Source organism: Cricetulus griseus, chromosome 3, assembly GCF_003668045.3.
Source record: "Cricetulus griseus strain 17A/GY chromosome 3, alternate assembly CriGri-PICRH-1.0, whole genome shotgun sequence".
In the NCBI taxonomy this organism is placed as follows: Eukaryota; Metazoa; Chordata; class Mammalia; order Rodentia; family Cricetidae; genus Cricetulus; species Cricetulus griseus.
Genome location: NC_048596.1, coordinates 160892042 through 160905143, shown reverse-complemented (window position 1 = coordinate 160905143; position 13102 = coordinate 160892042). Strand labels below are relative to the sequence as shown.

Genomic DNA, 13102 nt, shown 5'->3' with positions numbered 1-13102 from the left:
ATCCGGCACGATGGAGGTGACATCAGCCGTGCCTAGGTACATAGAGATGCAGGAGCCTGTAACAGAAACCATGAAACCATAGCCACATGGAGCAAAGGGAGAAGGAACACTATGGCACTCCATGTCAGCGGAGGACAGGATTTTAATTAACTCTACAAACGTATCTCTCTGGGCCCGGTGGTGGAGCACACCTTTAATCCCAGCACTCAGGAGGCAGAAGCAATAGATCTTTGAGTTCAAGACCAGTCTCGTCCACAGAGTCAGTTACACCACAGCCAGGAAACCCTGTCTTAAAAAAAAATAAAACTAAAAATACTAAACTAAAAAAAACTGAAAAAAAAAACAGAAAAAAAAAAAACATTGAGAACTTGAAGAAAAAATCCCCACCGTGTCTTTCCCTGTGAAGTCCCAACACACAGAGACGATTGGTGCCCATATTTCACACAGAACACACACCAAGTAGCCTGGAGTAGCCAAGGTAACATGGCTAGGGTTTATGGTGTGCTAGGCCATTTAGGGTCGTGTTGAGGATGAGGGTAAGAGATGCAGGTGAACGGTAGGGACTCAGAGTGCAAAGCTGAGGTGCTGCCTGTTCCCAGACAACCCTGGGAGCAGTGGAATGGGAAGCACCCCTGTGAGGGAGTAGAGTGGTGCAGCTGCGAGGCGGGAGGGACCAGGGGGATGCTTGGGAAATCAAGATGTCAGGAGGGGACTCAAGTAGGGGACCTCAGGAGTGACCTCACTTCATTGGCGATGACCCAACAATGCAGAACCCTGCAACCAGCTAGCCAACTGCTTAGAGACAGCCCAGCAGGCTCACTTGTCTTGAGACACTAGAGCAAGCAGGATGTTTTCTTGTTGTTTGGGGATTTCTCGAGAAGGAGGCTCAGACCTCACCGACGCTGAAAATGGAGGTCATGGTGGAGGTCGTGGGGGAGGCCGTGGTCGAGCATGGAGATTCCGGGCACACTCCTGGCTCCAAGGCCTCTGGTCATTTGGCCGGCGAGAAACAAACTTGAGGCATGGCAGCAAGGAGAGCCAGGGCAGCCAGGGAAGCCAGGGTAGCCAAGATAGCCAGGGTAGCCAGGTTAACCAGGGCTGCTTGGGGAGCCAGGAGAGCCAGCGCTGCCAGGGTAGCTTGGGCAGCCAGGACAGCCAGCACTGCCAGGGCAGCCAGAGTAGCCAGGTGGACCAGGGCAGCCACTTGAGCCAGGGTAGCACAGTTAATCAGGGCAGCTTGGGCAGCCAGAACAGCCAGCGCTGTCAGGGCAGCCAGGGCAGCCAGGACAGCCAGCGCTGTCAGGGCAGCCAGGGCAGCGAGGGCAGCCAGGGCAGCCAGGGAAGCCAGGGCTGCCAGGTCAGCCAGGGCAGCCAGGATAGCCAGGTTAACCAGGGCAGCTTGGTCAGCCAGGACAGCCAGCGCTGCCAGGGCAGCTTGGGCAGCCAGGACAGCCAGCGCTGCCAGGGTAGCTTGGGCAGCCAGGACAGCCAGCGCTGCCAGGGTAGCTTGGGCAGCCAGGACAGCCAGCGCTGCCAGGGCAGACAGCGCAGCCAGTGTAGCCAGGTTAACCAGGGCAGCTTGGCAGCCAGGACAGCCAGCGCTGCCAGGGCAGCTTGGGCAGCCAGGACAGCCAGCGCTGCCAGGGTAGCTTGGGCAGCCAGGACAGCCAGCGCTGCCAGGGTAGCTTGGGCAGCCAGGACAGCCAGCGCTGCCAGGGCAGACAGCGCAGCCAGTGTAGCCAGGTTAACCAGGGCAGCTTGGGCAGCCAGGACAGCCAGCGCTGCCAGGGTAGCTTGGGCAGCCAGGACAGCCAGCACTGCCAGGGCAGCCAGGGCATCCAGGGTAGCCTGGGTAGCCAGGTTAACCAGGGCAGCTTGGGCAGCCAGGACAGCCAGGACAGCCAGGGCTGCCAGGGCAGCCGGGGTCAGGATCACACCGACCCGGTGAGTACTGTGAAATCTCAGAATTTCCCCCAGGTTCCCTCTGGGTGCTTGGCAGTGTAGACCATCGGGAACACTTGGAACGATGAGAGTCAGTCAGAAGGTCCCCGTCCTGTCCTTGTCTGAGCCATCCACCTTGACCTCTCCTCAGGTTGGGAAGGAGTCTGCTCCTGAGGTCCCGAGAGAGGAGTGCGGTGGATCGCCCCACTTCAGCTCGCTGGAAGACATGGTGGCTCACCTGGTGACATCCCTGCAGGGTGGGGACTCAGACTTTGTCCTTGGATTCCTGGGCATATGCCAAAGGTTTATCACCACCCGGCAGAAGCTGGACATGCTGTTCAAGCGGTGAGTGTCCACCTCCAAGCTCAGAGGCCTCAGATGCTCTTGTTGGCTGTGGGAAGAGCTCTGCCTTTCTCTGAGCCCACTGATTTTCTAGGGTCTTGTCAGGACCCAAGAGCACGAAGTCAGAATATGCATCCTCCTGCAGGCTCTGCCCTGGGACTAGCCTGTCCGGAGCTGAGAGCCTAATGAGTGTGGGTGTGCTCTGAACATACAAGAAGCTCTCTATCCTTGGCCCAGGTTTTCTGAGGCCTGGGTCAAAGCACTTCTGCATTGTAAAGGAGGTCCTAGAAGTTGTGTTGGCGTAGCGAAGAGAGCTGTGTCCAGAGAGCCTGTGTCCACTGAGTGTCTGGTTAGAGGTGTTTGTGATCACCCACCCAGTGCACAAACATATTTGAAGCACCTACTTGTATGCAGGGGAAGTAGCGATTCTTAGAGCAGACAGAACTTCTAGGCTCTGGGCTTAGATTCCTCTCCAGGAATCAGCAGTGGCCCCAGGTGTGTGTCTTTTAGGTGGGGCACCTGGGACTCTCCAGGTGACCTCCTCACTGGTCTCCTCTAGATTCTCATCCTTCCGGCCCGAGTGTGAAGAGGATGAACAAGCAAAGAAGTAAGTGGGCTTTGCAACGAGAGAAGTGTTTCCTGGGCTGTCCAGAGCGGGGTCATGTGGGTTCTAAGGGTAAGGGATGGCCGGCCGATGCTTGGGTCTCACCCTCCTGGTTTCTACTACCATCCTGGGGTCTAAGCGTTGCCTGGAGGGTAAGAAGAACTGCCCGGGCAGGGTCCTTGCAAGTGGGGATATGGGGGAAACCTGTGGCCTCTGGTGCCCCTGGGAGACTCTACCCTCATCTCAGCCCATGGCATGCTCCATCAGAGCCCGAGGAAGGGGTGTGTGGAGCTCCCTGCTCACACAGACCTCACAAGGACTGGATCTCTTCCACTCTGCAGTCTCACATGCGCGGAGCCCTCCCTGGAGGGGTGGCAAATGAAAGTCCAGGCCACTGACTGTGCTGTCTGTCCCTTTCCGCCAGCACCTTGTGTACCCTCCTGGACTACTGGATGGACAAGTTCCCTGCGGAGTTTTGCAAGATCGAACACCTGCCCATTCTGAAGCGGCTCAAGACCTACTTGATTGTGAACATGCCGTACTCAGACCTTCTGGTCCGTGTCCACAATCTGCACACCCAGTTGCTGGCAGAGGTGGCCAGCAAGGAGGAGGAGGAGGAGGAGGAGGAGGAGGAGGGGGAGGAGGAGGAGGAGGAGGAAGATGCGGAGGAGAAGGAGGAGGAAGCCTCAGGGTAGGTGCTTGGCAGCCTGTGAGGAGGGTTCAGGACCTGGAGTGCTCTGTGGATCCAGGAGAGGCTCCTCTTTGCAGGAGCTGTTGCTGGACACTAACCCGGGCACAGGTCCTTTGGTAGGATAAGGGTCCGGGACTCCGGGCAGACATGGTCTCCTCTGTGTTTGGAAAGGCTGACTGAGGCCATGTTGTCTCCTCCTGTAGCTCCATGGCCACTTCCCCTTCTAGAGACGCCTGCGCCAGCAGCCCATCTATCTCCACCCTTAGACCCGGGGAGCCGCACCTCCGCAGATCCAGAGCTGCCAATCTGCCATCCAGCAACGAGGACGGCTACTCTCGAGCCAGAAGCAGCCGGGGCACTAGAGCCGGAGAGAACGCAAGCAACAGATGTTTCTGTGACGCCTGTACCCGATATGGCAGCGGCACTGTGTTCATCACATCGGTCTGAAGCTGTCCACGTTGCATCTCTGGCTGGGATGGCAGACACGGTGCCACTTTCAACATCTTGCTTGGGCTGCAGTGGTCTGCCTCCCCAGAGAATGGCACCGCCACCCACCGGTATCTGCTCTGCAGAAGGCACAGGTTCTCTTGTTTCCCCACAGAAAGACTCCCTGGTTGCAACCCAGCAGCATCCCCAGCCCCACAGCCAGACCCACCCTCCCCTGGCCAGTGGCCTGTTTGCTATTCTGGTTTAGTTCAAGTTGTGTTACTTTAGACTAGAGTATTAGTTTTTAATAAATTGTTCTTGTTTGTTTTTCATTGTCTAACTTGTGGCTATGACATCCACTCAGCATGCTTGTAGTGGCCCTAGGGGAAAGGATCCATTCTGGAGAAAGGGAGACAAAGCCCCGGCCTTGACAGAGACCTGCTGAATTCCCGGGAGTGGGACTACAAGTACACAGAGTTGTGGCTGGCTGCCATTTGCCGGGGTCCTGACGGCCAGGGTCATGTGTTTAGAGGTCAGGCTGACCAGGTGTCTGTCCTTCCGAGGGGTTTCTGCTTGAGGTGCAGGCTCCTGTAGCTGGGTAGCAGTACTATGTCAGGGGCCGATGAGGAAAAACTCTAATGTCATGCATGAGATCCCTGTCTACTATGAGCACAGGGCCAGGTACACTTACCCTTTCTGAGGAGAGGATGTGGGGGCTGATGTTAGAAATGAGGTTAGGCCGATGGGGGGAGAGGAGGGAGAGGAGAAACTGTAGTGGATGTGCAAAATAAATGAAACAAAAAGTTGACTTTTAATTTCAGTGCCCGGAAGGTGACTCTTCTACTGGTATTCTGACCCACTGTGTCCTTGTCCTCCAAATGTAGGCAGTGGAGATGCAGCCTTTGGGAAAGTTGGGAAGTGGGGAGGAGCTGCTCAAGGCTCCAGGCCTTGGGAAGGGATCTGTCTCCAGTGTCTTTCCTGCCCTGCTTCCCTTGATGGCAAATATCCGGCACGATGGAGGTGACATCAGCCGTGCCTAGGTACATAGAGATGCAGGAGCCTGTAACAGAAACCATGAAACCATAGCCACATGGAGCAAAGGGAGAAGGAACACTATGGCACTCCATGTCAGCGGAGGACAGGATTTTAATTAACTCTACAAACGTATCTCTCTGGGCCCGGTGGTGGAGCACACCTTTAATCCCAGCACTCAGGAGGCAGAAGCAATAGATCTTTGAGTTCAAGACCATCCTCGTCCACAGAGTCAGTTACACCACAGCCAGGAAACCCTGTCTTAAAAAAAAATAAAACTAAAAATACTAAACTAAAAAAAACTGAAAAAAAAACAGAAAAAAAAAAAAACATTGAGAACTTGAAGAAAAAATCCCCACCGTGTCTTTCCCTGTGAAGTCCCAACACACAGAGACGATTGGTGCCCATATTTCACACAGAACACACACCAAGTAGCCTGGAGTAGCCAAGGTAACATGGCTAGGGTTTATGGTGTGCTAGGCCATTTAGGGTCGTGTTGAGGATGAGGGTAAGAGATGCAGGTGAACGGTAGGGACTCAGAGTGCAAAGCTGCACTGCACCCTGGGAGCAGTGGAATGGGAAGCACCCCTGTGAGGGAGTAGAGTGGTGCAGCTGCGAGGCGGGAGGGACCAGGGGGATGCTTGGGAAATCAAGATGTCAGGAGGGGACTCAAGTAGGGGACCTCAGGAGTGACCTCACTTCATTGGCGATGACCCAACAATGCAGAACCCTGCAACCAGCTAGCCAACTGCTTAGAGACAGCCCAGCAGGCTCACTTGTCTTGAGACACTAGAGCAAGCAGGATGTTTTCTTGTTGTTTGGGGATTTCTCGAGAAGGAGGCTCAGACCTCACCGACGCTGAAAATGGAGGTCATGGTGGAGGTCGTGGGGGAGGCCGTGGTCGAGCATGGAGATTCCGGGCACACTCCTGGCTCCAAGGCCTCTGGTCATTTGGCCGGCGAGAAACAAACTTGAGGCATGGCAGCAAGGAGAGCCAGGGCAGCCAGGGAAGCCAGGGTAGCCAAGATAGCCAGGGTAGCCAGGTTAACCAGGGCTGCTTGGGGAGCCAGGAGAGCCAGCGCTGCCAGGGTAGCTTGGGCAGCCAGGACAGCCAGCACTGCCAGGGCAGCCAGAGTAGCCAGGTGGACCAGGGCAGCCACTTGAGCCAGGGTAGCACAGTTAATCAGGGCAGCTTGGGCAGCCAGAACAGCAAGCGCTGTCAAGGCAGCCAGGGCAGCCAGGACAGCCAGCGCTGTCAGGGCAGCCAGGGCAGCGAGGGCAGCCAGGGCAGCCAGGGAAGCCAGGGCTGCCAGGTCAGCCAGGGCAGCCAGGATAGCCAGGTTAACCAGGGCAGCTTGGTCAGCCAGGACAGCCAGCGCTGCCAGGGCAGCTTGGGCAGCCAGGACAGCCAGCGCTGCCAGGGTAGCTTGGGCGGCCAGGACAGCCAGCGCTGCCAGGGTAGCTTGGGCGGCCAGGACAGCCAGCGCTGCCAGGGTAGCTTGGGCAGCCAGGACAGCCAGCGCTGCCAGGGTAGCTTGGGCAGCCAGGACAGCCAGCGCTGCCAGGGCAGACAGTGCAGCCAGTGTAGCCAGGTTAACCAGGGCAGCTTGGGCAGCCAGGACAGCCAGCGCTGCCAGGGTAGCTTGGGCAGCCAGGACAGCCAGCACTGCCAGGGCAGCCAGGGCCGCCAGGGCAGCCAGGGCATCCAGGGTAGCCTGGGTAGCCAGGTTAACCAGGGCAGCTTGGGCAGCCAGGACAGCCAGGACAGCCAGGGCTGCCAGGGCAGCCGGGGTCAGGATCACACCGACCCGGTGAGTACTGTGAAATCTCAGAATTTCCCCCAGGTTTCCTCTGGGTGCTTGGCAGTGTAGACCATCGGGAACACTTGGAACGATGACAGCCAGTCAGAAGGTCCCAGTCCTGTCCTTGTCTGAGCCATCCACCTTGATCTCTCCTCAGGCTGGGAAGGAGTCTGCCCCTGAGGTCCCGAGAGAGGAGTGCGGTGGATCGCCCCACTTCAGCTCGCTGGAAGACATGGTGGCTCACCTGGTGACATCCCTGCAGGGTGGGGACTCAGACTTTGTCCTTGGATTCCTGGGCATATGCCAAAGGTTTATCACCACCCGGCAGAAGCTGGACATGCTGTTCAAGCGGTGAGTGTCCACCTCCAAGCTCAGAGGCCTCAGATGCTCTTGTTGGCTGTGGGAAGAGCTCTGCCTTTCTCTGAGCCCACTGATTTTCTAGGGTCTTGTCAGGACCCAAGAGCACGAAGTCAGAATATGCATCCTCCTGCAGGCTCTGCCCTGGGACTAGCCTGTCCGGAGCTGAGAGCCTAATGAGTGTGGGTGTGCTCTGAACATACAAGAAGCTCTCTATCCTTGGCCCAGGTTTTCTGAGGCCTGGGTCAAAGCACTTCTGCATTGTAAAGGAGGTCCTAGAAGTTGTGTTGGCGTAGCGAAGAGAGCTGTGTCCAGAGAGCCTGTGTCCACTGAGTGTCTGGTTAGAGGTGTTTGTGATCACCCACCCAGTGCACAAACATATTTGAAGCACCTACTTGTATGCAGGGGAAGTAGCGATTCTTAGAGCAGACAGAACTTCTAGGCTCTGGGCTTAGATTCCTCTCCAGGAATCAGCAGTGGCCCCAGGTGTGTGTCTTTTAGGTGGGGCACCTGGGACTCTCCAGGTGACCTCCTCACTGGTCTCCTCTAGATTCTCATCCTTCCGGCCCGAGTGTGAAGAGGATGAACAAGCAAAGAAGTAAGTGGGCTTTGCAACGAGAGAAGTGTTTCCTGGGCTGTCCAGAGCGGGGTCATGTGGGTTCTAAGGGTAAGGGATGGCCGGCCGATGCTTGGGTCTCACCCTCCTGGTTTCTACTACCATCCTGGGGTCTAAGCGTTGCCTGGAGGGTAAGAAGAACTGCCCGGGCAGGGTCCTTGCAAGTGGGGATATGGGGGAAGCCTGTGGCCTCTGGTGCCCCTGGGAGACTCTACCCTCATCTCAGCCCATGGCATGCTCCATCAGAGCCCGAGGAAGGGGTGTGTGGAGCTCCCTGCTCACACAGACCTCACAAGGACTGGATCTCTTCCACTCTGCAGTCTCACATGCGCGGAGCCCTCCCTGGAGGGGTGGCAAATGAAAGTCCAGGCCACTGACTGTGCTGTCTGTCCCTTTCCGCCAGCACCTTGTGTACCCTCCTGGACTACTGGATGGACAAGTTCCCTGCGGAGTTTTGCAAGATCGAACACCTGCCCATTCTGAAGCGGCTCAAGACCTACTTGATTGTGAACATGCCGTACTCAGACCTTCTGGTCCGTGTCCACAATCTGCACACCCAGTTGCTGGCACAGGTGGCCAGCAAGGAGGAGGAGGAGGAGGAGGAGGAGGAGGAGGGGGAGGAGGAGTAGGAGAAGGAAGATGCCAGCAAGGAGGAGGAGGAGGAGGAGGAGGAGGAGGAGGAGGAGGAGGAGGAGGAGGAAGATGCGGAGGAGGAGGAGGAGGAAGCCTCAGGGTAGGTGCTTGGCAGCCTGTGAGGAGGGTTCAGGACCTGGAGTGCTCTGTGGATCCAGGAGAGGCTCCTCTTTGCAGGAGCTGTTGCTGGACACTAACCCGGGCACAGGTCCTTTGGTAGGATAAGGGTCCGGGACTCCGGGCAGACATGGTCTCCTCTGTGTTTGGAAAGGCTGACTGAGGCCATGTTGTCTCCTCCTGTAGCTCCATGGCCACTTCCCCTTCTAGAGACGCCTGCGCCAGCAGCCCATCTATCTCCACCCTTAGACCCGGGGAGCCGCACCTCCGCAGATCCAGAGCTGCCAATCTGCCATCCAGCAACGAGGACGGCTACTCTCGAGCCAGAAGCAGCCGGGGCACTAGAGCCGGAGAGAACGCAAGCAACAGATGTTTCTGTGACGCCTGTACCCGATATGGCAGCGGCACTGTGTTCATCACATCGGTCTGAAGCTGTCCACGTTGCATCTCTGGCTGGGATGGCAGACACGGTGCCACTTTCAACATCTTGCTTGGGCTGCAGTGGTCTGCCTCCCCAGAGAATGGCACCGCCACCCACCGGTATCTGCTCTGCAGAAGGCACAGGTTCTCTTGTTTCCCCACAGAAAGACTCCCTGGTTGCAACCCAGCAGCATCCCCAGCCCCACAGCCAGACCCACCCTCCCCTGGCCAGTGGCCTGTTTGCTATTCTGGTTTAGTTCAAGTTGTGTTACTTTAGACTAGAGTATTAGTTTTTAATAAATTGTTCTTGTTTGTTTTTCATTGTCTAACTCGTGGCTATGACATCCACTCAGCATGCTTGTAGTGGCCCTAGGGGAAAGGATCCATTCTGGAGAAAGGGAGACAAAGCCCCGGCCTTGACAGAGACCTGCTGAATTCCCGGGAGTGGGACTACAAGTACACAGAGTTGTGGCTGGCTGCCATTTGCCGGGGTCCTGACGGCCAGGGTCATGTGTTTAGAGGTCAGGCTGACCAGGTGTCTGTCCTTCCGAGGGGTTTCTGCTTGAGGTGCAGGCTCCTGTAGCTGGGTAGCAGTACTATGTCAGGGGCCGATGAGGAAAAACTCTAATGTCATGCATGAGATCCCTGTCTACTATGAGCACAGGGCCAGGTACACTTACCCTTTCTGAGGAGAGGATGTGGGGGCTGATGTTAGAAATGAGGTTAGGCCGATGGGGGGAGAGGAGGGAGAGGAGAAACTGTAGTGGATGTGCAAAATAAATGAAACAAAAAGTTGACTTTTAATTTCAGTGCCCGGAAGGTGACTCTTCTACTGGTATTCTGACCCACTGTGTCCTTGTCCTCCAAATGTGGGCAGTGGAGATGCAGCCTTTGGGAAAGTTGGGAAGTGGGGAGGAGCTGCTCAAGGCTCCAGGCCTTGGGAAGGGATCTGTCTCCAGTGTCTTTCCTGCCCTGCTTCCCTTGATGGCAAATATCCGGCACGATGGAGGTGACATCAGCCGTGCCTAGGTACATAGAGATGCAGGAGCCTGTAACAGAAACCATGAAACCATAGCCACATGGAGCAAAGGGAGAAGGAACACTATGGCACTCCATGTCAGCAGAGAACAGGATTTTAATTAACTCTACAAACGTATCTCTCTGGGCCCGGTGGTGGAGCACACCTTTAATCCCAGCACTCAGGAGGCAGAAGCAATAGATCTTTGAGTTCAAGACCATCCTCGTCCACAGAGTCAGTTACACCACAGCCAGGAAACCCTGTCTTAAAAAAAAATAAAACTAAAAATACTAAACTAAAAAAAACTGAAAAAAAAAACAGAAAAAAAAAAAACATTGAGAACTTGAAGAAAAAATCCCCACCGTGTCTTTCCCTGTGAAGTCCCAACACACAGAGACGATTGGTGCCCATATTTCACACAGAACACACACCAAGTAGCCTGGAGTAGCCAAGGTAACATGGCTAGGGTTTATGGTGTGCTAGGCCATTTAGGGTCGTGTTGAGGATGAGGGTAAGAGATGCAGGTGAACGGTAGGGACTCAGAGTGCAAAGCTGAGGTGCTGCCTGTTCCCAGACAACCCTGGGAGCAGTGGAATGGGAAGCACCCCTGTGAGGGAGTAGAGTGGTGCAGCTGCGAGGCGGGAGGGACCAGGGGGATGCTTGGGAAATCAAGATGTCAGGAGGGGACTCAAGTAGGGGACCTCAGGAGTGACCTCACTTCATTGGCGATGACCCAACAATGCAGAACCCTGCAACCAGCTAGCCAACTGCTTAGAGACAGCCCAGCAGGCTCACTTGTCTTGAGACACTAGAGCAAGCAGGATGTTTTCTTGTTGTTTTGGGATTTCTCGAGAAGGAGGCTCAGACCTCACCGACGCTGAAAATGGAGGTCATGGTGGAGGTCGTGGGGGAGGCCGTGGTCGAGCATGGAGATTCCGGGCACACTCCTGGCTCCAAGGCCTCTGGTCATTTGGCCGGCGAGAAACAAACTTGAGGCATGGCAGCAAGGAGAGCCAGGGCAGCCAGGGAAGCCAGGGTAGCCAAGATAGCCAGGGTAGCCAGGTTAACCAGGGCTGCTTGGGGAGCCAGGAGAGCCAGCGCTGCCAGGGTAGCTTGGGCAGCCAGGACAGCCAGCACTGCCAGGGCAGCCAGAGTAGCCAGGTGGACCAGGGCAGCCACTTGAGCCAGGGTAGCACAGTTAATCAGGGCAGCTTGGGCAGCCAGAACAGCCAGCGCTGTCAGGGCAGCCAGGGCAGCCAGGACAGCCAGCGCTGTCAGGGCAGCCAGGGCAGCGAGGGCAGCCAGGGCAGCCAGGGAAGCCAGGGCTGCCAGGTCAGCCAGGGCAGCCAGGATAGCCAGGTTAACCAGGGCAGCTTGGTCAGCCAGGACAGCCAGCGCTGCCAGGGCAGCTTGGGCAGCCAGGACAGCCAGCGCTGCCAGGGTAGCTTGGGCGGCCAGGACAGCCAGCGCTGCCAGGGTAGCTTGGGCGGCCAGGACAGCCAGCGCTGCCAGGGGCAGACAGCGCAGCCAGTGTACCAGGTTAACCAGGGCAGCCTTGGGCAGCCAGACAGCCAAGGCGCCAGGGCAGCTTGGGCAAGCCCGGACAGCCAGCGCTGCCAGGGGTAGCCTGGCAGCCAGGTACAGCCACAGCGTTGCAAGGGTAGCTTTGGGCAGCCAGGACAGCCAGCGCTGCCAGGGCAGACAGCGCAGCCAGTGTAGCCAGGTTAACCAGGGCAGCTTGGGCAGCCAGGACAGCCAGCGCTGCCAGGGTAGCTTGGGCAGCCAGGACAGCCAGCACTGCCAGGGCAGCCAGGGCCGCCAGGGCAGCCAGGGCATCCAGGGTAGCCTGGGTAGCCAGGTTAACCAGGGCAGCTTGGGCAGCCAGGACAGCCAGGACAGCCAGGGCTGCCAGGGCAGCCGGGGTCAGGATCACACCGACCCGGTGAGTACTGTGAAATCTCAGAATTTCCCCCAGGTTCCCTCTGGGTGCTTGGCAGTGTAGACCATCGGGAACACTTGGAACGATGAGAGTCAGTCAGAAGGTCCCCGTCCTGTCCTTGTCTGAGCCATCCACCTTGACCTCTCCTCAGGTTGGGAAGGAGTCTGCTCCTGAGGTCCCGAGAGAGGAGTGCGGTGGATCGCCCCACTTCAGCTCGCTGGAAGACATGGTGGCTCACCTGGTGACATCCCTGCAGGGTGGGGACTCAGACTTTGTCCTTGGATTCCTGGGCATATGCCAAAGGTTTATCACCACCCGGCAGAAGCTGGACATGCTGTTCAAGCGGTGAGTGTCCACCTCCAAGCTCAGAGGCCTCAGATGCTCTTGTTGGCTGTGGGAAGAGCTCTGCCTTTCTCTGAGCCCACTGATTTTCTAGGGTCTTGTCAGGACCCAAGAGCACGAAGTCAGAATATGCATCCTCCTGCAGGCTCTGCCCTGGGACTAGCCTGTCCGGAGCTGAGAGCCTAATGAGTGTGGGTGTGCTCTGAACATACAAGAAGCTCTCTATCCTTGGCCCAGGTTTTCTGAGGCCTGGGTCAAAGCACTTCTGCATTGTAAAGGAGGTCCTAGAAGTTGTGTTGGCGTAGCGAAGAGAGCTGTGTCCAGAGAGCCTGTGTCCACTGAGTGTCTGGTTAGAGGTGTTTGTGATCACCCACCCAGTGCACAAACATATTTGAAGCACCTACTTGTATGCAGGGGAAGTAGCGATTCTTAGAGCAGACAGAACTTCTAGGCTCTGGGCTTAGATTCCTCTCCAGGAATCAGCAGTGGCCCCAGGTGTGTGTCTTTTAGGTGGGGCACCTGGGACTCTCCAGGTGACCTCCTCACTGGTCTCCTCTAGATTCTCATCCTTCCGGCCCGAGTGTGAAGAGGATGAACAAGCAAAGAAGTAAGTGGGCTTTGCAACGAGAGAAATGTTTCCTGGGCTGTCCAGAGCGGGGTCATGTGGGTTCTAAGGGTAAGGGATGGCCGGCCGATGCTTGGGTCTCACCCTCCTGGTTTCTACTACCATCCTGGGGTCTAAGCATTGCCTGGAGGGTAAGAAGAACTGCCCGGGCAGGGTCCTTGCAAGTGGGGATATGGGGGAAACCTGTGGCCTCTGGT

At 56.7% G+C, this 13102-nt stretch overlaps 2 protein-coding genes across 2 annotated transcripts; both read left to right on the top strand.

The window, feature by feature from the left end:
- Positions 1–6929: 6929 nt before the first annotated feature.
- Positions 6930–9243, top strand: LOC113834728 (ral guanine nucleotide dissociation stimulator-like). The gene is made up of 4 exons (XM_027406316.2): positions 6930–7189; positions 7746–7793; positions 8215–8344; positions 8748–9243. Exons 1-4 carry the CDS (start codon positions 6930–6932, stop codon positions 8769–8771), a joined length of 462 nt encoding a protein of 153 aa, XP_027262117.2. The 3' UTR covers positions 8772–9243.
- A 741-nt stretch (positions 9244–9984) lies between these two features.
- On the top strand, positions 9985–12891 carry LOC118238497 (repetin-like). Its single transcript, XM_035441667.1, has 4 exons — positions 9985–10010; positions 11548–11941; positions 12090–12283; positions 12840–12891. Exons 1-4 carry the CDS (start codon positions 9985–9987, stop codon positions 12889–12891), a joined length of 666 nt encoding a protein of 221 aa, XP_035297558.1.
- The last annotated feature ends 211 nt before the right edge of the window (positions 12892–13102 follow it).

Excerpts from the sequence above, each read along its gene's own strand:
- LOC113834728 (XM_027406316.2), top strand. The coding sequence starts at position 6,930 with ATGACAGCCAGTCAGAAGGTCCCAGTCCTGTCCTTGTCTGAGCCATCC. Across the intron at positions 7,794-8,214 it reads GAGGATGAACAAGCAAAGAA|CACCTTGTGTACCCTCCTGG; the intron begins GTAAGTGGGCTT and ends CCTTTCCGCCAG. Across the intron at positions 8,345-8,747 it reads TGCCGTACTCAGACCTTCTG|CTCCATGGCCACTTCCCCTT; the intron begins GTCCGTGTCCAC and ends CTCCTCCTGTAG.
- LOC118238497 (XM_035441667.1), top strand. The coding sequence starts at position 9,985 with ATGGAGGTGACATCAGCCGTGCCTAG. Across the intron at positions 10,011-11,547 it reads GTGACATCAGCCGTGCCTAG|GGCAGCCTTGGGCAGCCAGA; the intron begins GTACATAGAGAT and ends CAGGTTAACCAG. Across the intron at positions 11,942-12,089 it reads GTCAGGATCACACCGACCCG|GTTGGGAAGGAGTCTGCTCC; the intron begins GTGAGTACTGTG and ends ACCTCTCCTCAG.